Source organism: Oryctolagus cuniculus, chromosome X (genome assembly GCF_964237555.1).
Source record: "Oryctolagus cuniculus chromosome X, mOryCun1.1, whole genome shotgun sequence".
Lineage (NCBI taxonomy): Eukaryota > Metazoa > Chordata > Mammalia > Lagomorpha > Leporidae > Oryctolagus > Oryctolagus cuniculus.
Genome location: NC_091453.1, coordinates 84,079,018 through 84,106,884, shown reverse-complemented (window position 1 = coordinate 84,106,884; position 27,867 = coordinate 84,079,018). Strand labels below are relative to the sequence as shown.

Below are 27,867 nucleotides of genomic sequence, written 5' to 3'. Positions count from 1 at the left end.
GAAAGGCAGAGCCACAGAGTGGAGGGGAGAGACAGACAGACAGACAGACAGAGAGAGATCTTCCATATCTTCTGTCTTCTGGTTCAGTCCCCAAATGGCCACAACAGCAGGGGCTGAGCCAGGCCGAAGCCAGGAGCCAGGAGCTTCCTCCGAGTCTCCCATGTGGGTTCAAGGAGCCAAGCACTTGGGTCATCCCCTGCTGCTTTTAGCGGGGAGCTGGATCAGAAGTGGAGCAGCAGGCCTCAAACTGTCACCACATGGAATGCTGGCCCGCAGGTGGCGGCTTTACCTGCTATGCCACAGCACCAGCCCCAACAACATGTATATGTATAAAGAGTCATCCACAATGTAAGTAAATACTTATGAAAAGAAGCATAAGGGGAAGAGCATTTGGTGTAGCAGTTAAAACACTGCCTGAGAGATCCGCATCCCTTCCAGAATGCCAGGCTCCGAATCCCAGCTCTGCTCCTGATTCCAGCTTCCTACTAATGTATACTCTGAGAGGAAGTGAATTCTGGCTGAAATATCTGGTACCATAGCACCTATGCAGGAGACTCAGATTGGATTCTGGGTTCCTGGCTTCAGCCTGGCCCAGCCCAAGCTATTGCCAACATTTGGGAAGTGACACAGTGGAAGGGAGATCTCTAGCTGTCTGTCTTGCAGTCTTTACAAAAATGGTAGTTACCACATTGTTAGTAGTTAAGTTGGGGGAGGGGATACAAAGAAAGAAGGTTGAGTACATGCTAGTATTTTCCCATAGAAACCATTTGGCTTTAAGATTTAATTTGGGGGCCCGGCACTGTGGCTTTGCAGGTTAAGCCACAGCCTGCAGAGCTGGCATAACATATGGATGCCAGTGCAATTCCTAGTTGCTCCACTTCCAATCCAGCTCTCTGCTAATGTTGCTGGGAAAAACAGCAAAAAAGGGCCCAAGTGCTTGAGCCTCTGCACAAACATGAGAGACACAGAAGAGGCGCTGGGCTCCTGGTTTCTGTCTGGCCCAGCTCTGGCCGTTGCAACCATTTGGGGAATGAATCTTTGGATGGAAGAGCTCTCTCTCTCTCTCTCTCTCTCTAATTCTGCCTTCCAAATAAAAAAATTTAATTTAATATATTAATATATTAAATTAAAATATTTAATATATTATTTTTGCAATTATAAATAAGTAATAAAACAGAAAACATCCAAGTATTACTAATCCTGGTGCCTGCTTGGTAGCTTTCATGTGACTTTCAAATTCCTCTTTTCATATGACATTCAAATTGGCTAGGATTCTCAATCAGATAGGTTTAATCATTGTGCATATAAATTCATACATATTCTAGTGCAGCCGACAGAACTGTTCATTCCAAGAACACCTTCAATGCTCTGGCTTAAAGAGGGGTGTCTTTACAGCCTGACCACCTTTGCATTTGGATACTTTGCATCTTGTGCTCACAGAAAGTCTGTCCTCTTCGGTATTTCCAAGTACAGTCTTTAGTGGGCAAGGTTCCCCGAGGTTTTCTAATGCTAGGGTTTCATTCATCACAGGACTTTAAGGAATGTCATTTGGAGGCTTCTCCCTTAAGTTATTGGGTTTTGCTTCCAGGATTAGTAGGAAGAGTCCTGGAATAGGAAGCAGGAGATTTAGATTCTAGTATTAGCTCTGCTGCTTACTAGTTAACTGACAAATATTGAGGACCTGCCAGGTGTGCCAGACACTGTAAAAGGAGACTGGTCACACCTATCTTACAGAGAATCAGAATTAAATAACATCTTCTCCATTAAAGTACCATTGAAAAGAGTGAGGCCACCATACAAAGGTTATGACTGAAGGCCAGTGTTGTGGCTCAGTGGATTGAACCACTGCCTGCAACAGTGACGTCGCATATCAGAGTGCAAGTTATAGTGCTGCCTGCTCCATTTCCAATTCAGCTCCTTACTAATGTGTCTAAAAATCAGCAAAAGATGGCCTAAATACTGGGGCTCCTATCACCCACATAGAAGACCCAGATGGAATTCCAGGCTCCTGGCTTCAACGTGGCCCCAGCCATTGCAACCACTTGCAGAGTGAATCAGCAGATGGAAAATCTCTCTATCTCTCTCTCTCATCTCTATCTCTATCTCTCTCATCTCTATCTCTATCTCTGCCTTTCACATAAATAAAATAAATTTCTAAAAAAATGTTAAGACTGGTCAATATGTAGGAAGCTCAACAAGTAACTGATTATCCAGATCAGTCCCATCAAAATGCACATATACACAATTTACATATCACTGGAAGCCATCCATGGATCCTTCCCTGACCCCACTTGGTGATCAATAGCCCTTGGCTCAGAGAATGGAGGTACTACCCATTAGAACCAATGGTCCTTTGGCATTTCAGGGGAATTGAGTTCCACATTCACACCGCTGGTATAAAAGGATGCAAGCTACATTTCTAGAAGGTAAAATGAGGAGTAGGGCTAAGTAGCACCAAGGAATCTGGAAATGAGCACATTCCCACATGCACAAAGCTTCAGGCAGAAGAGTGGTCAATGACCAAAAAAGTAAAGCAAACTGTGGTCCTCAAATCAGGAAGGAGGGGGTCAGGCTAACTCCTTCTATATCAGTACCACTCTGTGAGAAGAGTGGTAGGGGCAGCCCTTGGGAAGGAAAGTAGGGGAGTGAAATGATCACCATGATCTCAGGAAAATAAAATATTGCAAAACATTAAAGTTCTAATCTACAGGGAAAACCTAAGATTTCTTCAGTCTTTCCATTAACCTTGATGAGATCCAGCAGCAGCGATGATTTAAACATCCAATCAAGTTTCACATCCTGATTTGTCAGTATGTCTTCTAGGCTCCTTCGGGAACAGAACTCGGTCACAATGGCAAACATCCCCGAATCATAGAAGAAGCCCAGTAAAGGGTTAATATTCTCATGACGCAGGTCTTTCATCTGGAAAAGGAGGAAGAAATGTGAGTCTCAGGTGTCCTGTCTAGGTTGGAAACCAAAGTTCAGGGAATATATCCTTCTCCTCACCTTCTTATGAATGTTGGCTATAGTAGGCAGAATTTTGGCCCTCATGATTTCCAACCTCCAGTGGCACCCCATGGTTGCATTATGTTGCATAGCAAAAAGATTATAAAGGTGAACCTAATCTAATCATGTGAACCCTTAAAGGCAGAAGAGGAAAGAAGAAAGATTGAAAATAAGAAAACTCAATGTGCTACTGTAGCCTTTGGAGATGGATAAAGGAGACGATGAGCCAAGAAAGGTGGGAAGCCTGTAGAAGCTGGGAACACTCCTTGGCTGAGGATCAGCAATTAAATGTGTACGTCAATCCCATGACAATGTTGAACTAAATTCTGCTGACAACCTGAACGAACCTGGAAATGGGTTCTCTCTAAGCCTCCAGATAAGAAGCCAATACAACTAACACCTTGACTTTAGTTTGTGAATCTGCTTAGATTTCTGATCTGTAGAACTATGAGACAATAAATCAGTACTGCCTTAAGTCATTAAGTTTGTGCCAATTTTATTACTGCAGCAATGGAAAATGGATATAAGGGATCAAGAGGGAAACTGCACAGAGGGATCTCTCATGGCACACTGACAGGTGAGTGCTGTGCTTCCTTCTGATTCCTTCGGGGCTCTCTGGAATGGAGCTCAATGACCCAAGTGGCTAAAGGGGATTAGAATAGTAAAAGGTACAACAGATCATCTTTCTCTGACTACTCCTTTATTCAGTACCTATTAAAATAATCTCCTATATAAACATTAAGCCAGAGTTTACAAGATTTGTTTCATAAGAGACATCTAAAATTTTGGCATACAGCCACTTTTTTTCCCACTAATGTGAGAAGCATTTAGTGTGTGACCACACTAAATGTCTCAGGCCTGGATTGTATTCTGGAAAAGTAGAGGCCAACAAGAAGAAATTACTATCGTGAAAGAATGCAAATTCAATGAGGGAGGATAGACATTTAATCCCACAATTGTATTTCACCATGAAATGTGTTCTGAAGAAAGGTGTATGTAACGCTGAGAGAGCTCAGATGTGAAGGATCTAATTCAGCCTGGGAGGTCAGGAAAGGCATCCCTAAGGGGATAATAACTGGATTATCTTGAAGGATGAAAAAGAATTGACCAGGTGAAGGTGACTTAACGGGAGGGGCTGAGTCTGAGGGTATATCCTAAAGCCCAAGACATAGATAAGTTATTTTTCCTTCGAGACTAAGGCCCACTCACAGACCTCAAGTAATGATTGACTAGCTGGGGACAGTACAGAAGTCCAGCACACTAGCCTCAAGGTTAAACTTATGGTATAATTCATGCTCCAGCATTTCCCCATGAGCTCACATTGTTGCTAATCTCCAGATGAGATCAAATACTTGCTTAACCTTTACCCCTTTCCTACCTTGTTTCCTCACTCTTTTCTACTGAAAATGTCATCTCCATAAGTATATTGGACTATAATTTTCATCTTAGACTCAGCTTTTAGAAAATTTTGCATAAGACAGAAAGCAAATTTGGGGGTGGGGAAGGCTGATAAATTCAGTTTAGAACATATTGAGAATGAGATGCCTGTGGAACATCAAGGTGGAACTATTTTTTTTTAACAGGCAGAGTGGACAGTGAGAGAGAGAGACAGAGAGAAAGGTCTTCCTTTGCTGTTGGTTCACCCTCCAATGGCCGTCGCGGCCGGCGCGCTGCGGCCTGCGCACCGCGCTGATCCGATGGCAGGAGCCAGGTACTTATCCTGGTCTCCCATGAGGGCGCAGGGCCCAAGAACTTGGGCCATCCTCCACTGCACTCCCGGGCCACAGCAGAGAGCTGGACTGCAAGAGGGGCAACCGGGACAGAATCCGGCGCCCCGACCAGGACTAGAACCTGGTGTGCTGGCGCCGCTAGGTGGAGGATTAGCCTATTGAGCCGTGGCACCGGCCAAGGTGGAACTATTTCAAGGATGGTTGTATATTCAGGGTTTGGAGATCAGAAAAGAGGTCTTATTCTTACACTGTAAACTTGTGAATGATAGATGAAATCAGTGTGAGTGGATGAGATTATTCAAGGAAAGACATAGAATAAAAAGAGAAAAGGGAAAATGAGATACATCACCATTTAAATGTTGAGAAACAAAGAAGATCCTGCAGAAAGACTTACAAGGGGGTCAGAGAAATAGAGGAAAGCCTATTTGGGACAAGAACACCAATATCACAGGGTAAGTTTCAGGACAGTCAGATAAATACCAGAAGGAGTTTCAAGAATATAAGAATATGTGGTAAATACCAGAGAAGTCATATAAAGATGAGAAATGTATCTGGTCAATTTGACTATTAATAAATTATTAATCAGGGCTGGCATTGTGGCACAGCAGGTAAAGCTGTGACACTAGTATGCCATACGAGCACCCGTTTGAGCCCAGCTGCTCCACTTTGATCCAGCTCCCATTAATGGCCTGGGAAAAGCAGTGGAAGATGGCCCAAGTGCTTGGGCCCCTGCCTCCCACATGGGAGACCTGGATGAAGCTTTTGGCTCCTGGTTTCAGCCTGGCTCAGCCCTGGCTGTTGCAGCTGTCTGGGATGTGAATCAGTTGATGAAAGAGCTCTCTCACTCTCTCTCTCTTTCTCTCTCTCTCCCTCCCTCTCTGTCTCTGTAACTCTGACCTTTAAATAAATAAATATATCTTTTTTAAAAAGTAATTATTAATTTCAGAGAATTTAATACAGATATGTTTACACAGATATATAAAGATACACATCCACATACTGTTTTTTTTTATTTTTTGACAGGCAGAGTGGACAGTGAGAGAGAGAGAGAGAGAAAGCTCTTCCTTTGCCGTTGGTTCACCCTCCAATGGCCGCCGCATCCGGCGCGCTGCGGCCGGCGCACCGCGCTGATCCGAAGGCAGGAGCCAGGTGCTTCTCCTGGTCTCCCATGGGGTGCAGGGCCCAAGCACTTGGGCCATCCTCCACTGCACTCCCGGGCCACAGCAGAGAGCTGGCCTGGAAGAGGGGCAACTGGGACAGAATCCGGCGCCCTGACCGGGACTAGAACCCGGTGTGCCAGCGCCACAAGGCAGAGGATTAGCCTAGTGAGCCGCGGCGCCGGCCACATACTGTTAATTCTCTATATCCTATGTTCTGCATTTGTGGTCAACCAACAATGGATCAAATTTTTTTTGAAAAAATTGTGTTTGTACTAAACATGTACAGACATTTTGTTATTATTCCCCAAACAATACTGCACAACACTATTTACAAAGCATTTGCATTGTATCAGGTATTCTAAGTAACCAAGAAATGATCTGAAGTATATGGGAAGATTTTGTAGGTTACATGCAAATACAAAAGCATTTTATATAAGACACACAAGCAACAAGAGATTTTGAGATCTTTGTGGGAGTCCTGGAAGCAAACTCCCACGGACACTAAGTCACAACTGTGTATACAAGAATACTTCAAAAAGTTCATGGAAAATTGATTTAAAAGATAAGTTTATTTTTGTGAAAAAATATATTAAGATCCAGGTGTCATTTTTCCATAACATGCATTTTCCATGAACACTTTGAAGATCTCTTATTTATACAATTTCAATTACTTTGCATGAAAATAAATTTATACTTTGATTTCATTTTCCATGAACTTTTTGAAGTTCCTGTGTGCGTGTGTGTGTGTGTGTGTGTGTGCTTGTGCATAGACTTGGAATAGTAGGAATGTGACCCTACAGAAAGATGTACATCTGGGATCTATTTTGGAGCTATATAGCATATGAATTATTGGTGTGGATAGTAAAAGAATGAATGAAATCAAGGATTCTATTTTGAGCGTGGAGAGAATGGTGGGCCACTTATTCAGATGAAGTACACTTGGGGACTTAGAGTATAAGTGTGTTTCTCCAACAAGGTGATCCAAGCCCAGGCTTAGTTAACTCTGGTGGGAATGGCAGCTATTAACCACTAAGGTTGCCTTCTAAGCATAAAAGAATGGCACCCATGGCAATCCTTAATCCACTGCAACTTAAACCAGTTAAGAAAAACATGGGAACTCAGCCCACATGTAGCAAAGTAAGCATCTTCTTATAATGTTTCATTCTCTTTTGAACCAAACAGCCAAAACTACTAGACTCTGGAACGCTTTCAGAACACAGAGTACAAAGCGATTATGTCAGAAATTGCTGGCTACACAACACAAAACTGTTTCCTTTTCTTATTGGGCAAAGAGAGTTAACCAACATTTTCCTCCCTTGGAGCTAAGCATAGCCATATGATTCAATTCTAAGCAATGGACTATAATGCGGTGGAATGAGGTGAAAAGTTCATGCCAAGATGGCCACTGAGGTGGAAAGGTCATGCCAAGATGGCTGCTGACAACAGAAACTGCCTGGCAACAGGCCGTGATTGGATGGCTTCGGAAACCACATGACAACAGAGGAAACCACATGACAACAGATCCTGACTGACGGCAGGCCTTGATTGGATGGTTTCAGAAACTGCCTGGCAACAAGAGCCTGACTGGCAACAGGCTGTGATTGGATGGCTTTGGAAACTGCCGGGCAACAGGCTGTGATTGGTTGGGACATAGACCGCCCCTTGACTGGATTGGCTGGTCTTGGCTATATAAGCTGTTGTACTAACTCAAATGAACGAGTCTGCAGGCTGCTCGCCTCAGGCCTGCTTTCACCTGACTCCCGGAGTCTGTGTGGTGACTCCGCGCCTCTTGCAGCCACCACACTCCTCCTCTCAGAAACGAATCCACTGCAACATTGTTGAGAAATCAACTGCAACACTATACGATTAAATAAATGTGCCTTTTCTAGACTATTTTTAAAAGCAAATATACCCCTTCCCTAAGCATTTTCCTACATGTATGGATGAACACAGATGTTGACAAGGCCCTAAGACACGGCAGAAGCTTACGATGCTCATGACCTATATCCCTGAATCACCATGTTGTAAGAGTGTTCTCTGTCAATCAAGTCAGTCTTTATTATCATTTGGCTGAAATTTAAGCTTCTGTTGTGTTTCATATATATTAAATATTTAGAATTCTATTTGTTTTTGCAACTAGCACTGCACTAGCATTCCTAACACGGGAAAATGTCATGCTTAGGTCCTAGCCAGACCTTGAGTCATCTATTCTCATCTATAACTAATAGATAAGATCCCATTTAAGAAGTATGTAGACACCTACATGTAGTCATGTCCTACTAATACACTAGACAATCGCAGGATGCAGTAAACGCTTGGAACATCTAATTTAGGAAGATAGTTTAGCAAGATGAACATTTACCAGGTAGAAATGTGCTTCATATCACCCATAATACCCACCTGGCTGACTACCATCAAATGTTCAAGAGTTAAATGTGTCCTCTCACCCAAGATTTTTGTTAGTCCCATGTCTGAAACAGGTATACAACCAGCCACCAGAGAATCCTGCTTCTGAGTCAAACACTGGCCTAGGTTATCTTAAAGATTACTTCACCTGCTTAACAATGTTGCTGGGACATGATGCTAGTAGAATTAAAGCCTACTTGCTCCTCTTCTACAGCAGCTGTAATGCTATCCTGGGGATAGATATGAACATTCTTATGAAAATGCCAGTCTCTGCATCAGTGCCCTCTTGCAACTATAACAGCAATTGTTACTTATTTCTGGCAACAAGATTTTTTTACCTACGCTGACTAATTACTCAGGTCCATGTCTAGTATTTTATTTTGTTCAGTCGGGAGACCTACTGTTATTGTTTATTTTGCTATTGCTGCTGATTATTTTGTTTTCTAGTAGAGAGCTATTGTTCAAGACCTCCTATCCCTGTAACAACCTGTCTACTGTCTACCAACCAAAGATCAGTTGTCATACAGAACATATTAAACAGGCACTAGTAGAAGACTTCTGATGCTATATTTCTTACCAGCAATACTTTATTCATTTTGCAAACATTTGTTGAGTAAGACTGAGCTAAAGCTAAGCTAAAGGCTGAGCTAAGGGCTAGGGACAAATGGTGAAAATCAATTACTCAGTAGCTGACTTCTTATTTTAATTAGATAAGTATAGAAATAACCATAAACTTGCAACGCTCATAAGTTCTATGAAGAAGAGGTGTATGGTGTAAGTATGCATAACTGGGGCTTTGATCAATCAAAGTTGGGAGAGCGTTCCTGGGAAGTAAGAATTGAGCTGAAAGTTAGAGGATGAATAGAGCTAACCATGCAAAGAAGAGATATAAAAGTAACACAAGGGTTGGAATAGCAAGTGGAAAGGCTCTGTGCTGGGAGCATATTATAATTCAGGAACTGAGCAAAAGCCGGTGTGCCTGGAGCTGAGTGGTTAAGGGAAATATGATCATGAGACAAGACTGAACAGGCAGGGTCTAACAGACCATTTCAATAGCTGTTCATATATATTGAAAGTGGTTTTAAGGACTTGTAATACCATGTGGGATGAAGGTCATGACAGACCAATATTCCTGATGCCATAACTTTTAAAAATGAGACAAATTGCAAAAACGTATTCCAAAAGACACCGGGGAGATGTGGAAGCAAAAATGAATCTAAAATTTAGAGAGGCAAGAGCCCTTCTGAGACAGGTAGGCCATTGCCATCCATTTTCTCCCCCAGGGACATTTGCTTATTCTTAGCACAGCTGAATATTAGGCTTAGCCTAGCAGAAGGACTTTTCTAGAGGAAAGTGAAAATCAGCAAAGCTTTTGGCTATTATGGAGGATTTGTATCACAATTAATAAACTTCTGGAGACCTCATTGTGAGCTGTTCTCCTACAGTGTGTTTTCTGAATATGGGGACTATATAGGATACTAAAAAGTTTGTATAAGATGGGGTAAAGTCATCTGTATTTTCTCAGTAGTTAGGAAACAAATAAGTGGGACACAGAAGGACAAATATCACATGTTCTCCCTTATGTGTGTCAGCTAAAATTAAAAAAAGGAAAAATAAAAAATAAATGCCTATATGTACTAGAATTTCTGTAAATATAGTTTTGTAAAACTTTGTTTTATATCTTTGTCAAACCAATGGTTAAGAATATTATACTACATGGAGCCGGCGCTGTGGAGTAGCAGGTTAAAGCCCTGGCCTGAAGAGAGAGAAAAATCTTTCATCTGCTGATTCACTCCCGAAATGGCCACAGTGGCAGGGGCCCAGGGACTTGAGACATCCTCTGCTGCTTTCCCAGGCCATTAGCAGGGAGTAGGATTGGAAGTAGAGCAGCCAGGAATTGAACCGGCACCAATACGAGATGCTGGCACTACAGGCGGAGGCTTAACCTTGTACATCACAGTACCTTGTATGTCACAGTACCAGCCTCAGCAAATCTTTTCAAATGAAAAATATTAATAAAATTTAGAAATCAAGATGGAATACTCACAAAATATTTTTGCACAAAGGAAGGCAAGAAATAAGAGTCAAAACTGACAGAGACATAGATGTGATAAACAGAGGACACACATCAAAATATAAGGCCAAAAATCCTGTTTTATTAATACGTGCCTTAAATGTAAATGGACTGAACACTCCAATGAGAAAGCAGAAATTGCAGAAAAGGGGGAAAAAGCACGAATCAAATGTATGCTGCCTAAAAGTGATGAGCATTAATTCAAAAAAAAAAAACAGTATTGAAAGTAAAAAGATAGGAAACTAAGCCATGCAAAAACTAAACAGAGGGGCCTACACTGTGGTGTAGCAGATAAAGTTGCAGCCTGAAGTGCCAACATCCAATATGGGCACTGGTTCGAGACCCAGCTGCTCCACATCCGATCCAGCTCCTTGCTAAATGCCCCAGGGAAAGCAGAAGATGACTCAAGTGCTTGGGCTCCTGCTAACCATATGGGAGACCTGGAAGAAGCTCCTGTCTTCCGTCTGGCACAGTCTCAGATGTTAGGGCCATTTGGGGAGTGAACCAGTGGATTCATATGAAAACATAAGCGACCCCAAATAGCTAAACAATCTTATACAACAAAAACAAAGCCAGAGACATCACAATACCAGACTTCAAGACATAGTACATGGAAGTTAAAATCAAAACAGCCTGGTACTAGTACAAAACAGACGGATAGACCAATGGAACAGAATAGAAATGCCAGAAATCAATCCAAGCATCTACAACCAACTTATATTTGACAAAAGAGCTAAAAACAATCCCTGGAGCAAGGACAGTCTCTTCAACAAATGATGCTGGGAAAAATGGATTTCCACATGCAGAAGTATGAAGCAAGACCCCTACCTTACACATTATAAAAAAAATCCACTCAAAATGGATCAAAGACCTAAATCTATGACCTGACATCATCAAATTATTAGAGAACATTGGAGAAACCTTGCATGACATTGGCACAGGCAAAGAGTTCAGGATCACTAGCCATCAGGGAAATGCAAATCAAAATTACAATGAGGTTTCACCTCACCCTAGTTAGATTGGCTTTCATAAAGAAATCAATAAACAACAAACGCTGGCGAGGATGTGAGGAAAAAAGTACCCTAATCCACTGTTCGTAAGAATGTAAACTGGTAAAGTCACTATGGAAGACAGTAGGGCAATACCTCAGAAAGCTGAATATAGACCTACCAAATGACCCAGCCATCCAATTCCTGGGAATTTAACCAAGGGAAATGAAATCAGCATATGAAAGTTATCTGCACCCTCATGTTTATTGCAGCTCAATTCACAATAGCTAAGACATGGAATCAACTCAAATGCCGTCAACTGAAAAGTGGATAAAGAAATTATGGTATATGCACACCAGGGAATACTACTCAGTGGTAAAAAAAAATGAAATCCAGTTATTTGTAACAAAATGGATGAATCTAGAAAACATTGTAGTGAAATAAGTCAGTCCCAAAGGGAAAAATACCGTATGCTATCCCTTACCTGTAATAATTAATAGAGTATCTAAAAGGTGATATGTAGAAGTAAAATTGATACTTTGAGAAGCAAAGACTTGAACAGCTCTTGTCTTTACTGTTGAAGAACAGTTTTTTTATACCATTTGCTGAACTCTTTACTTAACATAGAGTTAAATATATGTATATACAGTCAATTGAAAATAGATCTCAGTAGAAAAAATGAGTGGGACTAAGAGAGGGAGGAGCAAGAGAGGTGAGAGTATGGGTGGGAGGGTAGGCACAGTGGGAAGAATTACCATGTTCCTAAAGTTGTAATTATGAAGTGTATGAAGTTTGTAACTGTAAAGCTGTATAGTTCTACATACATTCTTATGGACTTATTTCTAAGGGTACAGATTAAAAACTTGCCATGGGACCCAAATCCTCTAAAGTGGGTGGTAAAGATATCATCTTCAGTGATAAAGTGATAATATGGATAATATGGTAATAATAATAGAATAAAAAAAGCAAATGCTCCAACATGGGAAGCAGTCCACATAGCAGACTCATAGAATGATAATCTTTTTAAATAGCACTCTGACCTCAGAATCGGCCCTTAAGGCATTCTGGTCTGGCTGAAAAGCCCATAAAAGCATTTCTGGCATGGAAAGCCAAGACTTTGTGGTAAAAAAAAAATGTCCTACATGAAGGACCTCAGTGGGTGAGACCCCAGTGGAAAGAAATGGTCATCAAAGAAGGAGGTACTTTTCTCTGAAGGGAGAAGAGAACTTCCACTTTTCTTATGGCCTTATCTAAATACCGACGAAGTTTGTGGAGTCAAAAGGTTTCCAGGGGCCGGTGCTGTGGCATAGCGGGTAAAACCACCACCTGCAGTGCTGGCATCCCATATGGATGCTGATTTGAGTCCCGGTTGCTCCAATTCTGATCCAACTCTCTACTATGGCCTGGAAAAGCAGTAGGAGATGGCCCAAGTCCTTGGGCCCCTGCACCCTCATGGGAAGACCCAGAGGAGGCTCCTAGTTCCTGGCTACTGATTGGCAGAGCTCCAGCCATTGTGGTCAATTGGGAAGTGAACCAGCAGATGGAAGATCTCTCTTTCCCTCTCTGCCTCTTCTCTTTCTGTGTAATTCTGACTTCCAAATAAATAAATAAATCTTTTTTTAAAAAAAAGTCTTCCATAGCCTAGGCAGCTCATTTCAAGAGCCTCAGGTGATCACTGACGTCATACATAAGAATATTAATTGTTGGGCAGGCGCCGTGGCTCACTTGGTTAATCCTCTGCCTGCGACGCTGGCATCCCATATGGGCGCCGGGTTCTAGACCCAGTTGTTACTCTTCCAGTCCATCTCTCTGCTCTGGCCGGGAGGGCAGTGAAGGATGGCCCAGGTGCTTGGGTCCCTGCACCCGCTTGGGAGACCGGGAGGAAGCACTGGCTCCTGGCTTCGGATCGGTGCAGCGCACTGGCTGCAGCAGCCATTTGGGGGGGGGGTGAACCAACGGAAGGAAGACCTTTCTCTCTGTCTCTCTCTCACTGTCTATAACTCTACCTGTCAAATAAATTTTAAAAAGAATGTTAATTGTTAAATTAACAACAGGAGTCACTGTGCACTTACTCCTCATGTAGGTCCTCTGTCCTCAAAGAGTTGTATTATAATTATGTCTAAGTGTTTGCAAAAGATGTATCATTCTTGGCTGCTTCTTTAAAGTTAAGTTTCTTAAACAAACAAAAAAAAAGAAGTGAAATTAACTTCAAGATGGAATGACTTTGAACACCCCTTGTCTTGACTCTTAAGAAACTTTTGTGTATGTAAATACTTGAACTCTTTATTTAGTATAGAGCTGGTATTCTGTGTATAAAGTTAATCAACAATGGATCTTAGTGGAGAATGGGACTGGGAATGGGAGAGGGAGGAGGTGGAGGGGTGGGAATGTGGGAGAGTGGGTACGGTGGGAAGAATCACTATATTCCTAAAGTTGTACTTATAAAATGCATGAAGTTTGTATTCCTTAAATAAAAGGTTTCTTTGGGGGAAAATTTTTATAAATGTTAAAACCAACAAATCTTTCCATTCCATTAAAAAAAAGATATGTCTCTGTCTCTGTGTGTAACTTTGTCTTTCAAGTAAACAAATAAATCTTTAAAAATTAGTCAGAAAGCTGGGGTTGCTTCATTAATATTAGACAGAATAGAAATCAAGAAAAAAAATATTAACAGAGGTGGGCGTTTGGCCTAGCAGTTAGGATGCCTGTGTTCCACATTGGCATGCCTGTGTTCAGTTCCCAGATCTGGCTCCTGATCCCAGCTTCGAACTAATGCAGACCCTGGCAGGCAGCATCAATGGTTCACATAGTTGGGTTCCTGTCACCCACACAGGAGGCCTGAATTGAGTTCCCAGCTCCCAGTTTCAGGACGCCCGTCTGTTGTGGGCATTTAGGGAGTGAACAAGCAGATGAGAGCGTGGTCTATTTCTCTTTCTCTTATTCTATCTCCCCTTCCTTCCCTCCCTATCTGCTAAATGAATAAATAAAATCTTAAAAAGAAAATAATGTCACAATATATTATGGAGATCCTTTCAAGACACAACAATTATAATTGTGTTTGCACAGTAGCTTGCTGGAGTTGCCTCATACTGGATCACAAGAAGCGAATTTTGCATAGTTTTACCAGCTTCGTGTCTGGTCAGATCACATAGGTAGCTCACAATCACTCACAATGGAAGTATTACAGCACAGTAATCAGAAAATGTCCCAAATTAGAGATTTGTTTTTCAGAGAGGCTCTTGTTAAACATTTACCAGCAGATCGCTGTGTATGTACTGGATAATAGAGCCTCAAAGGACATGAAGTAAAAATTCACAGAATTAGAAAATAGGTCAAATTTAACAGTAATTGGTAAAACACATTAACCAAAATGTGGTAAGGACACAGAAGATCTGAACGACACCATCAGAACTCTACACCCGAAAAGCATGCACTATATAAGTGTCTATGCAGTGTTCAAGAAGATAGACTAGATGCTGGGCCAGTAAAAATGCTATTGAAAAGACAACCTCACATTTTTAGAATTTAATTTAAACCATGTTTAAGTATTTATTTTATTTATTTGAAAGACAGAGAGACAAACAGACAGACACAGGTTTCCCATACGCTGGTTCACTCCCCAGATGCTGAAGACTCCACATCTCCTAAATTGGTGGCAGGGAGTCAAACCTTGAAATGAAATAGCAGCCTCCCAACTGATATCTTACCTTCTATGCTAAATTCCTGCTTCCCATCAACATCTTTTAGATAAATATATCAAAAGGTTAAATTTATAGGGGCCACATACAGTAAGGTAGGTTAAAGCCCCTGCTTGGAATGCCCACAACCTCTATTGGAGTGCCAGTTCAAGTCCCAACTACTCTGCTCCTGATCCAGCTTCCTAATGGATCCTGAGAGGCAGCAGAAGATGACTCAATACTTGGGCCCTGCCACCATTGTGGTAGACCCGGATGGAGTTCCTAGCTCTAGCTCTTGGCTTCCATCTTTCCTATTTCCAGCTGTTTGCATGCATTTGGGAGTGAACCAGCAGATGGAAGTCAGTCTCTCTCTCTCTCTTCCCTTTCAAATAAGTAACTAAGTTTAAAAGGAATAAATTTATAAGCTGTTTTCTTTGACTACAACAGAGTTAAGTGAGATCCTATCAAATGTGATCTTTAGAAGAACCCCAACTATCTGGTAATTAAGCTATACATTTCAATGTAATATATTTGGCAAAAAATAAAGGAAAATCATAATTATTTCAAACTGAAAGAATAAAACACAAGCTATTAAAATGTGTTAGATGCAGCAATAGCAGAGCTTAAATAAAAATATTTAATTATATTAAAAATAAAGAATGCTTAAAGTCAATGATCTCTGTTTCTCACTTAAGAAGCTAGAAAAGGATGAACAAATTAAACCAAAGAAGCAAACAATAACAATAAAGGCAGAAATCACAGAAATAGAAAACATGACAAAATGCTAAAATTGTCAAAACTTTGTTCTTTGAAAAAGTGATAAATGTCTAACAAAATTGATCAAGAGAAAATGAGAAAGTACACATGATTAATACAAGGAACAAAAGTGGTGGCATCACTACAGATATCACAAACATCAGTAAGACAAAAAAGGAATTTGCAAGCAACTTTATGCTATTAGAGAACAATATAAAAGAAACTGACAAATTTCTTGAAAAACACAATATTAAACCCAGTGTAATATGAAACATAAAATCTTAATAGCTGTGTATTTGTCAAATAAATTGGATTTGTTTCCAAAAACATCCCATAAAGAAAATTTTAGGATAAGATTATTTTACTGATGAAATTTAATAAAAAATTAAATAATAATAGCAATCTTACATGAACTCTTTGAGAAAATAAAGACTTCCAGGTTTGGAACTAGCATTGTGGTGCAGCAAGTTAAGCCATTGCCTGCAATACTGGCATCCCATATCACAGTGCCAGTTCAAGTCCCAGCTGTTCCACTTCTGATCTAGCTTTCTACTAATGCACTTGGGAAAGTGGCAGATGGTGGCCCAAGTACTTGGGCCCCTGACACCCATGCAGGAGACCCAGATGGAGCTCTTGGCTTCCACCTGGCCCAGGCCTGGCTGCTACAGCCATTTGGGGAGTGAACCAGCAAATGGAAGGTCTCTCTCTCTCTCTCTCCCTTTCATATAAATAAATAAATCTTTCTAAAAAAAGATTTCCAAGTTTGCTTTATTAAGCCAACCATAACCTTGATAAAAACACAACTCTGATACAACCATGACAAACATTAAAGAACGTTATAGATCAATTCTCTTCATAAACATAGATATAAAATCCTTTTAAAATATTAGCAAATATTATCTAGCAATACATGAAAAACATAACATGTTCAAGTATCATTTACATCAGGGATATTAATGTTTGTTTTATATTTCTTTGAAAATGATGTAATTTAGCATATTAATAGAATAAAAAGCAATTCATGCATTCACTGCAATAGGTAGCAAAAAAAAGTTGTTGAGAAAATATAAAACAGCCTCATGATAAAAAAATCCACAGGAGCATGAATTAGGAGGATTTAAGAGGGTGTTTAGCCTAGAGTTAAGATGGCTGCATGCCCTCTCAGAGTGCCTGGATTTGACTTCGTGCTATGGTTCCTGACTCCTCCTTCTTGCCAAAGCAGACACTGGGAATCCATGGTGATGATTCAGATAATTGGGTTCCACCACCCACACGGACAACCTGAACTGTGACCTTAGCTCTTGGCTCCAGCCGGGGCCTAGCCCATCCTTTGCAAGTATTTAGGGATTTAACCAGCTGATGGGAGCTCGCTGTCTATTCTCTCCATCTCTGTCTCTCCTCTCAAATAAATAAAAAGTAATTAATTTTTTTAATTATTGTAAAATCAGAAATAGTAAGAACATGTGTAAAAAAAATTTCAGGTGGTTTCAAACCTAAGAGTAAAACACTGAATCATTTTTCTCTAGAGCCAGAAATAAGAGAAAGATGCCCACTCTCACCATTTCTACTCAACATGACATAATGCAAGCAAAATACTGATAAGAAAATATAAATAAATGGAGATATATACTATAGTAATGGACTAGACAATTCAAGAGTGTTAAAGCACCTATTTTAGCCAAATTTATTTACAGATTCACGGCAATTTCCATGAAAAATTCAGAAGGCTTTATGGACATTTTAGACAAGCTGATTTTAAAATGTTTTGAGGGGGCTGGTGCTGTGGCGTAGAGGGTAAAGCCGTCGCCTGCAATATTGGCATCCCATATGGGCACCGGTTCATGTCCCGGCTGCTCCTCTTCTGATCCAGCTCTCTGCTATGACCTGGGAAAGCGGTAGAAGATGGCCCAACTCATTGGGCCCCTGCAGCAGTGTGGGAGACCTAGAAAAAGCTCCTGGCTCCTGGCTTCGGATCAGCTCAGCTCCAGCCATGTGGTCATTTGGGGAGTGAAACAGTGGAATGGAAGACCTCATTTTCTCTCTCTGGCTCTACCTCTCTCTCTAACTCTTTCAAATAAATAAAATAAATCTTAAAAAATAATAAAATATATCAAAAATTTTAAAAACTTAAAATATCCAAAACAATCTTGAAAAAGAACAAGTGTGAGGGACTTACATCATGTAACTTTAGAACTTATTCCAAGCCGGCGCCGCGGCTCACTAGGCTAATTCTCCGCCTTGCAGCGCCAGCACACCAGGTTCTAGTCCCGGTCGGGGCACCGGATTCTGTCCCGGTTGCCCCTCTTCCAGGCCAGCTCTCTGCTGTGGCCAGGGAGTGCAGTGGAGGATGGCCCAAGTGCTTGGGCCCTGCACCCCATGGGAGACCAGGAGAAGCACCTGGCTCCTGCCATCGGATCAGCGCGGTGCACCGGCTGTAGCGCGCCAGCCGTGGCGGCCATTGAAGGGTGAACCAATGGCAAAAGGAAGACCTTTCTCTCTCTCTCTCTCTCACTGTCCACTCTGCCTGTCAGAAAAAAAAAAAAAAAAACTTATTCCAGAGCTATGGTATTCAAGCGCGTGTGGTACTGACATTAGGGAACACTAATGAGCAAATGAAACAGAAGAGAGAGTCCAAAAATACCTGCACACATAGCTACTTTTTCAAAAAGTTTCCAAGTTAACTCAATGGAGAAAGGAATACTTTTTTAAAACAGTTGTTACTGGGGGAGCACTAGATATCTCTACGGAAAAAAAAACACACCCTGTCCCCGTATATACACAGAAACTAATTCAACATGGATTGTAGACTTCAACCCAGAACCTTGGAATAAGAAAGGATTTTTTGGACAGGCCACAAGAAAGAAGGAAGGAAGGAGGGGGGAGAGAGAGGGAGGGAGGGAGGGGGAGACAGATGACAAAGACAGGGAAGGAGGGAAATAAAATGATCAATTGGACAATTGGACTTTCTCAAAACTAATAATTTTTCTCATCAGAAGACATCATTTTAAAAATTTATAGAAATTGAAAGCAGGATGGTAGGTACCAGGGGGTGGGGAGAAGGGGAAAGGGGAGGTTTTTTTTTATGAGTATAGAGTTAGATATTTGCAAGATGAAAAGCTCTGGAGATCCTTTCCCAACAATGTGATTATATTTAGTGCTACTGCACTGTACACCTAAACATTTATGATATGTATTTCACAACTATAAAAACATTAATAGTTGATTTATTCATAATACAAAAACCTAAAAGCATGGCAAATATTCAACAGCAGAATGATGGACAAATGGTTGTAAATTTAAAAAATGAAATATTACTAGGCAATATTGAAATTCAATTACTTACACATGCAAAAATCATGGATTACTCTTATAAAGCATGGTACAGAGAGGAAGAAACCAGGCACAGAAAACACTATATTATTCTGTTTACATGAAATTCAAGGCCAGAAAAAGATATTAATTTATGGTGTTAGAAATCAGAACAGTGTTGTCTCTGGGGTAGGAAAAAGTACTGAAAATGGGGACAGAGAACTTTCTGGAGTGATGTATCTTTCTGAGGAAAATAGTTGAGCAAATTATACAATTGCCAAAATACATTGAGTGGAACACCTAAGATGTGTACCTTTCATTTTATGTCAATTACATCTAATAAAAAGATTTTTGAACATGAAACATTGTGCTAAGTAAAATAAGTCAGTCACAAAATGACAAATACTACATGACTCCACTTATACAACATATCTAAAGTAGTAAAAATCATAGAAACAGAAAATAAAATGATATTTACCAAGGACCAAGGGGAAGAAGACATGGGAGTTACTTAATGGGTATAGAGTTTCAGTTTGCAAGATGAAAAGGTTCCGGAGATCTATTGCACAAAATTTGAATATGCTCTTACTTAACACTATTCATCTGGACATTTAAGATGGTAAATTCTGTGTAACATTTTTAGTACAATTTACAATTAAAATTAAAAAACCCACAATGAGATAATACTTTAAATTCACTAGAATGACTAAAATTAAAAACACTGTCAACATCAAATATAAGAGTACTTGGAGAATTTCATGGAACAAATGAAATTAAAAGAAAAGTTGATTTTGGTGCCCAAAAACTCTGAAATCCATGCTGAGTTTTTTGCAATATATGTTTTCATGAACTTTTTGAAGGTCCCTTGTATGCATGGATTTCAAAAAAAAATTTCCCCAAAATAAATGTATATTTTATTGCCATTTCTGTAAACTTTCTGAAGTTCCATTATATTGACAATAATGTGGAACAAAGACAGCTCTCATAACTTGCATACAGGAAAGTGAAATAGGAAAAAGGTTGACAGTGTTTTGTAAAGTTAAAAGTACATTGTCCTTTAATCTACAAATTCCATTCTGAGGTATTTGCTCAAGAGAAATTAAAACATGTGTTCATAAAAAGGCTTGTAGAAGAATTTTCATAGCACCTTTAGTCACCGTTGCCAATCAGAATTAGCCCAAATGTCTATTAGCAGGAAAATGGATAATTAAATTTACATTTATACAATGAAATAGTATTCAGTAACAAAAAGAGAAAACTGTTTACCCATACAATAACATGGAAAAATATCAGTGTTTATCTGTATCCATCCATTTATATGCGGTTATAGAACAAGTAAAACTAATGTACGTAAACATGCAGAAAAATAGAACAGGGGTTGCCTCTGGTTATAAGGAACACACATTTATAAGGCAGCCTTCCAAGGGTCAGTAATTGATTTTTATAAATGTACACATACTAAATATTTTAAACTTTGCAGACCATCTATGGTTTCTGTCACATGATATTTTTTTTTCATGGCCCTTTCAAAATGTAAAAGCATTCTTTGCTTCTGTCTGTGAAAAAGACCATGAACCAGATTTGGCCCATGACAATTTACTAATGTCTGTTCTGTATCATGATAGAAGTCTAGATCAAACAGACATCTCCCTCTATCAAAATGATAGAGAAATCATGGACATTTCAGTGCATGTAATTGTACTTCTAAGATACGGAACTCCACAGGGAGAAAATTTGGCTCAGCAGATAAGACAATACTTGAGATGCTTGCATCCCATTTCAGAGTGCTGGGTTTGAGAGCTGACTGTGCTCCCAATTCCAGCTTCCCGCTAATGTGCATTCTAGGAGACAGCAGTGAGGGCTCAAGTAGTTGAGTTCCTGCTACACTTATGAGACACTGGGATTATGTTCCCAGTTCCTGGCTTTGGCTTAGCCCAGCCCTAGCTGTTGTGGACACTTGGTGAGTGAACCAGCAGACGGGAGAGCTTCTATATAATGAAGTATAATGAAAAAGGAGGTTATTAGAGAGGATATAGCAAATAACTAAATTGCCAAAGCATTTGGATGTCTCTGTCTATCATTCTCTCTCTCCATTTCAAATAAATAAATTTGAAAAATAAAAAATACAGAACTGCAAAAACAGTAACCACCATCAAAGTGGGGATGTAAGGAATGGGTGGCTATAGATAAAATGACAAAAATGCAATGTTGTTAATTGTGGACAGCGTATTTTGAGAACAGGGATGCCATATTTGTCTGTTCATTTTGTTTATGTTCTTTATTCCCAATAATAAAAAGTTTTTTAAAAGAAAATAAAAACTGGTGTAGGCAATGTGGTATACTGCATTAAACTGCTTCTTCGATGTCCACACCTCATATGGGAGTTCCAGTTACTCACTTCTGAACCAGCTGTCTATTAATGTGCCTGGAAAGCAGCAGATAACGGGCCAAGTATTTCAGTTCTTGCCACCCATGTTGGAGAATGCTAAGGAGTTCCTGGCTCCTGACTTCACACTGGCCTAGCCCTGGCTGTTGTGGCTATTTGGGGAAAGAGATCAGTAGATACAAGATCTCCCTCTCTCTCTCTCTTTCACTTTTTTACATAGAAAGATAGATGGTAGATAGATAGATAGATAGATAGAATGACAGACAAACAGACAGACTTTTTTTTAAAGGTTTATTTATTTATTTGAAAGGCAGAGTTACAGAGAGTCAGAGGCAGAGAAGGGGAGAGAGAGAGGTCTTCCATTCACTGGCTCACTTCCCAAATGGCCACAACAGTGGGAGCTGGGCTGATCTGAAGCCAGGAGCCAGGAGCTTCCTCTGGGTTTCCCATGTGGGTGCAGGGGCCCAAGGACTTGGGCCATCTCCTACTGCTTTCCCAGGCCACAGCAGAGAGCTGGATTGGAAGAGGAGCAGCTGGAACTCAAACCGGTGCCCGTATGGGATGCTGGCACTGCAAGTAGCAGTTTTACCCACTATGCTGCAACTCTGGCTCCCAGTGATGATAGGTTTTTAAAAAGAGAAAAGAACAGCTTTGGAATGTAGGATGTACAACCGTACTACAGGATGTACAACGTTGATGCAAATCACAGACTTTGGGTAAAAAGAATGTGTCAATGTAAGTTCATGACTGTAACAAATGTACCACTGTGCTGACACTGGGGGAGGCTGAATATGTGTGGGAGCAAGAAATATATGGGAACTCTCCTTATTTCTCCTAAATTTTGCTGTGAGCCCAAAACTACTCTAAGAAATAGTTTAGTAAAAGAAAAAAATTCAGTTGCTCTTGTGGGAGATGATAGTGGCTTGGACTGTGATGGATGATAGTAAAAATATAACAAAAGGAAGACATTGGATGCTTAAGGAAAATGGAGAAGTCTTGAAGCATGGGTTGTAGAAAGTGAATTAACCAATGAAGTATAAAAATTATGAATTTGTAATGAAAACAATGTACCCTGATGCATGACTTTCTGCCATATTAGCTGGCTGTTAAAGTGCAAGCACAAAGAATATTAAGATGTAGGATCAGAATCAGAGTGTGAAGAATTCAGAGTGTGTCTGAAGAAAAGGACAGAAATTAGACTGTGTTCAAATGACTAATTGTGGAATCTAAGTTGGACAGGAAAGTAGGTAAAAAAAAGGTCCTGTGTGCTGGGAGAGGTTAGAGACCAAAATATTAAAAGATCTGATATTGTCACATATTGGGACAATTGGAAGAAAAGGAAGTTGATGAGAAAGCCCAACTTATGCTGGTATCAGTGGTTGATTGAAGTATAATAAAAAAGAGATTATTAGAGAGGATATAGCAAAGAACTAAATTGTCAAAGCATTTGGATGTTTGCATAGACATTGATGTCACCAGCGTAATGGCAGATCATGGAGTACAGAGGAAGGCCATGAGCCAGATTCCAGAATATTCAGTAAATTAGGTGAATGTGATAGGTAGATGACAGTAACAGGTTGTGGAAAGGGTATGACATTAACCTTAAAAGTGTGTGTGTGTGTGTGTGTGTAACACAGTGAAGGGAAACTGTCATCGATGAGCAAGAAATACAATTTCACCACATGATACTGAGATACAAGGGTGTAATCACAACCACTCCTGGAGAAGAAATGGCTATGGGGAACATGATAGTCTCGGTAGAGGCTCTACATTGATTCAAAGTATTTTTTATGAAGAAAAGATTTTCTTTCACAGCAATGGAAGTTCCGTTCTCTTCATATATTTTGAGAGAGAGAGAATTAAAAGAACAGAAAGTCTCCCAAAGAGACTCCAAGATACTCTCCATTTGTTGCTTGAAGAGTACAAGGACCTTGCTGATCAGTTTCAGATAATGGGGAAGAATCTGATATTGGGACCCATAGCCTGATTTTTCCTGCATTCACTTTTGCGGAAGTTGGGATCCTAAAAGATGTTGAAAGTTAACAGTTCTTTGGCCTTCTGGATCCAGCTGTTTACCTTTCAAGAATATCCATTCCACTGTTCTCTGCCTCCTCCTATACTTGGCTTATCAAGATCTGCTTTCTAGTCTGGTCCCTGGTACACTGCCCTGGCACAGTATTGCAACATCTCAAGATTATGAATACACGTGGGTAGTCAAGGCAACGCTGGGTGCACAGTAACAGTGCAGCCAGACCCACCTCCTTCTTAACGAAAGAATTAGAAAGGAATTAGGGACACTTACACAATGCATTCTAGAAACATCCTAGTTTTCTCCCTACAGCTGAGTTCTTGTCTGTACCTCACATGGTCACAGGAGTCAGTGAAGGGAACACATAAAAATATGTCATGAAGACAATGGGATGCAGTTTTCACACTGCTGGAGAGGGAATTTGCAAATGTAGAAAAGGGAAAAAAGAATAAACCCTGTGACATTGGATTAGAACAAGGGATATTGCTCTGAAATCATGATTTTAGATGATAGATACATACAGATTACAAACATAGCCAATTCAATAGAATTAAAACCCATATAGGTATAGATATATAAATGAATAATAAAACTATCCCTTATAATAAAATATCACACAATAAATGTTATAATGTTTGAATTAATCAGAAATGAATGCTAAAATTAGTGGAAAACTTTGATGAAGAACAGGATTTTTATACAGACCCCAAGTGTCTTCCTATAATTTATGTATTAATTATGATGACGAAAAATCTCAGTAACTCCCCAGTGAAGAAATTAGGTAGACACAACTGAAACCAATTAATCAATATTTATATCATCAATAATGGAAATATTGATATTGTGTGCTTCCTGATAAGAGGACATGTCACTCCTGTATTATTCTAGGAAAAAATGCAATATTTAAGTCCAACCATGAGGAACATTGAGCAAACCCAAATTGAAGGGCAGTGTACCAAATATGTGATCTAAGTTCTTCAAAAATATGAAAGTAAAGAAAAGAAAATCTATGAAACTGTTTGAAATTAAAGGCAACTAAAGAGAGGTGACAACAAATTACAAAATGTGAACCTTTATTGAAAACTGACCTGGGGGAAAATTAATTGTATTTTATTAAGGACATTGATAAAATTAGAATAAGGACAGTAGTTTAGATAACAATTATATGAATCCTAAATTTTCTGATTTTGATCATTATATAAGCTATGTACAAGGATGTGATTGTTTTTAAGAAATACATACTGAGATATTTAGAATTGTAAGGGTATTGTGTCTACAACTTACCCTCAAATTGTTTAGTAAAAATAATGTACATATATAAATATGTAAGAAATAGCAACTAGGAGATATGTATGTAATTGCTAAATTTTGGTAGGGTATATAAATTTCTTGAATTTTTCTTGAAGCTTTTCTGTAAATCTGAAACTATTTAAAAAGTAAAACTTATCCCTACCTTGGATACCCTCTACCTTGAATCAATACTTATTTGCTGATTTCCATACATTTAGTTTTTCAGTTTCCCAACGTCTTGCCCAATTTGGGGGTCCATACTCTGAATCTACCTTTCTGTTTAGCATCTTGGATCATCATCAGTGTGGAATTGTCTATTTTAGCTCACCTTGGTTCCCTTTCTGGACCGATCTCTCACTATTTTTCCTTCAGGGACAGGCACAAAATCAGATATAAAGGAAACACCAAATCACGACATTTTATCCTGACCTGTATAGCATATCCTATCCCCCAGAAGCCACATATTCTTTATTTATTTTGTTCTGTCACTTGTACAGTGCTCTGCATATAACAGGTGTCTCATTCAGGTCTACCAAAATGATTTGAAAGTGCTTATTCATTAATGGGGAGAAAGTTATAATCACCCTCTAAATCCCACTCTCAAGAGCCTGAAAGAGGGACCAGTGTAGCATAGCAGGCATCCCATGTGGGCATTGATTTAAGGACCGGCTACTCTGCTTCCTGCTGATGGCCTGGGAAAGCAGCAGAGGATGGCCCAAGTGTTTGGGTCCCTGCAACCCATGGGAGACCTGGAGGGGGCTCCTGGCTTCCACCATTTGGAGAGTGAACCAGAGGATGCAAGATGTCTCTCTGTCTCTGCCTCTCTTTCTTTGTACCTCTGCTTTTCAAATAGGTAAATAAATTTTTAACAAAGAGCAAGGGCCTGAAAGAACCAAATACAGAATCCACAAATCTTTTATAGTCTCAAAGTTCAAAGAGCAGCAAAGATTTTCAATGGGTTATGAGAAATCATTAGTATCCCTGCCTTATCTACAGGCTGCTTCCGTAAGAAAACCATCTCAGGACTCTTTGAGCATAAATTGTGAAATTAAGGAAACAACCATTTTTCAAGTAGAAATCATTGGGTTCCTTCACCAGGTCTGAAAAATGGGTATTGTGAATGATTGTGGTGTATTCACTTGATAATAATCAGAGCTATCATTTTATAAAGAAGCCCCATGCCAGAAAATGTGCAAGATCTTTTACATGTATTATCTCTTTTGATTCTCATTCCAACCTAGGAGGCCAGACATTACTATACTCTCTTTACAATTAAGGAATCTAAGGCTCAGGAAGTATAGTTGACTTGCCCAAGTTAATGCAGTTCTTTAGTGATAGAGCTGCGACTTGTCTTTTTCGTATCTCTTTGACTATGCTTTTGCCTTTGAATTAAATAGTTAGACAATGCCAGTAACAATATTAGTCACTAATATTAGTCACTTTGGAGAAAGATCCATTTCAATGGTAATGTATATAAATGAGGACTTTCCATACCATTTCAAACACATCGCTTGCACTTGATTTGATAGCCTTAACATCTCCGAAATCTCCAGAAGGGAATTTTTTCAGCCACACCCAGTCACCCTAGAAAGAAAAGGTAGAGAATAGTGATGAAATTTAGTTGCCAGCAGCTTTACATCAATGTCCCTTCCACATACGGGTTTATTGTTATACCATCAGCCCATACACACTTTTCCTTCATCTCCCATCCTTCACATGCAATTTTCTGAACTACAATGAGGTCATACTGAGAAGTTAAAGTTAAAAATTTCACTAATTCAAGACAGGGAAACAATTGCAGGTATGCATACGCCCAGAAAAGGAATGATGCCACTCTCTAATGCCTCCTTTAAGTAACTGCAAAAGTGCTAGGTCATTTCACTTATTCATAGCAAAGTGATATAGTGATGGGTTCTCTGCGATTAATGGTGATGGTTGGTGGTAGCAATTCCCACTGCCTTGAGGCATCTGTGGTGGGAGATGTAGTGTAGCAAACATTTCCTGCCTTTACCTCCATCCATTTTTCTTTTACGGGATAAGTAAGCCATTGTGTGTGTGTGTGGGGGGGAGGGTACTATCATAAACTGATTGGCTTAAATATAGATTAATTTTTGATTTTTGATGCACAAATGTACTACCATAGTAACATGAGTAACTGAGACTTTCAAAACCCAATTTCTGACTTTTTTAAAACACAAAACAACTGCTGTTTTAAGGCTACTGTCAAGTCAAAAACAACAATTATTTTATTGTCTTCACTTCAACACCAGTGCCTGATAGATAATTTTCTTCTTCATGCATAGCCTCAAGGATTCATCAGTCAACAAGCCCTATTTAGTTTCTGTCTAACCCAAAATTTTTTAAAAAGCAATGCAAGCATAGATTCCTTTTACTCCATAATAATAATAATGCCTTACATTTGCACAACACTCTCTATTCTTCAATGTGCTTTCACATCTATTACCTATAGCCTGGAGATTCCATTTCAGGCTGCACCAACTTGTTTTCAAATAGAGATAATAAAGCAGAGAGCTCTGTGCAATCAAATTGCTAGAAAAAGAGAGGGACTGTCTTATTAAGGAGTATATCCAGCTGTGACACGGCATCTGGAGACCTGCCCAAGGCAAAAGCTAATGGGAGCTGCAAGCATCTGAGTTACTTACTTGCACTTTGTGTTAGCAGCTTGTAGCCAAGGAGCTCAAAGCCCCTTAACTAGGCAATGGCTCTCAAAGACCTTAGCATCTGAATCAAACTGCACTGACTAGGCTCAGGGCCCACAGAATTCAGAACAGTAGTTTAGGATCAGCGCCTGCCTACAGTAAAATGGTCAAAGTGTTGACCCAGAAATTCTCAAAGTGTGGACCTGGACCAGCTGCAGAAGCATCACTTGGGAACCAGTTAGAAATGCCAGTTCTCAAGCCCTGACTAACACACAAGGAATCAGAAATTGTGGGAGTGGGACCCTGCCATTTTTATTTTAACATGTCCGCCGTGTGATTCTGATGAAGCTAAAGCATGTGGCCTGCCACCCCAGCCTTGTCTTCTCATCTCTGTG

At 39.9% G+C, this 27,867-nt stretch overlaps 1 protein-coding gene across 1 annotated transcript in view; it reads right to left on the bottom strand.

Moving 5' to 3' along the window:
- Nucleotides 1–27,867, bottom strand: part of GUCY2F (guanylate cyclase 2F, retinal) — a 139,463-nt gene that overhangs the window by 40,666 nt on the left and 70,930 nt on the right. The window contains exons 8-9 of the mRNA XM_017349714.3: nucleotides 26,307–26,396; nucleotides 2,746–2,922 (exon numbers count right to left, since the gene is read on the bottom strand). Coding sequence (XP_017205203.2) covers nucleotides 2,746–2,922; nucleotides 26,307–26,396 — 267 coding nt within the window. The remainder of the gene's footprint in view (nucleotides 1–2,745; nucleotides 2,923–26,306; nucleotides 26,397–27,867) is intronic.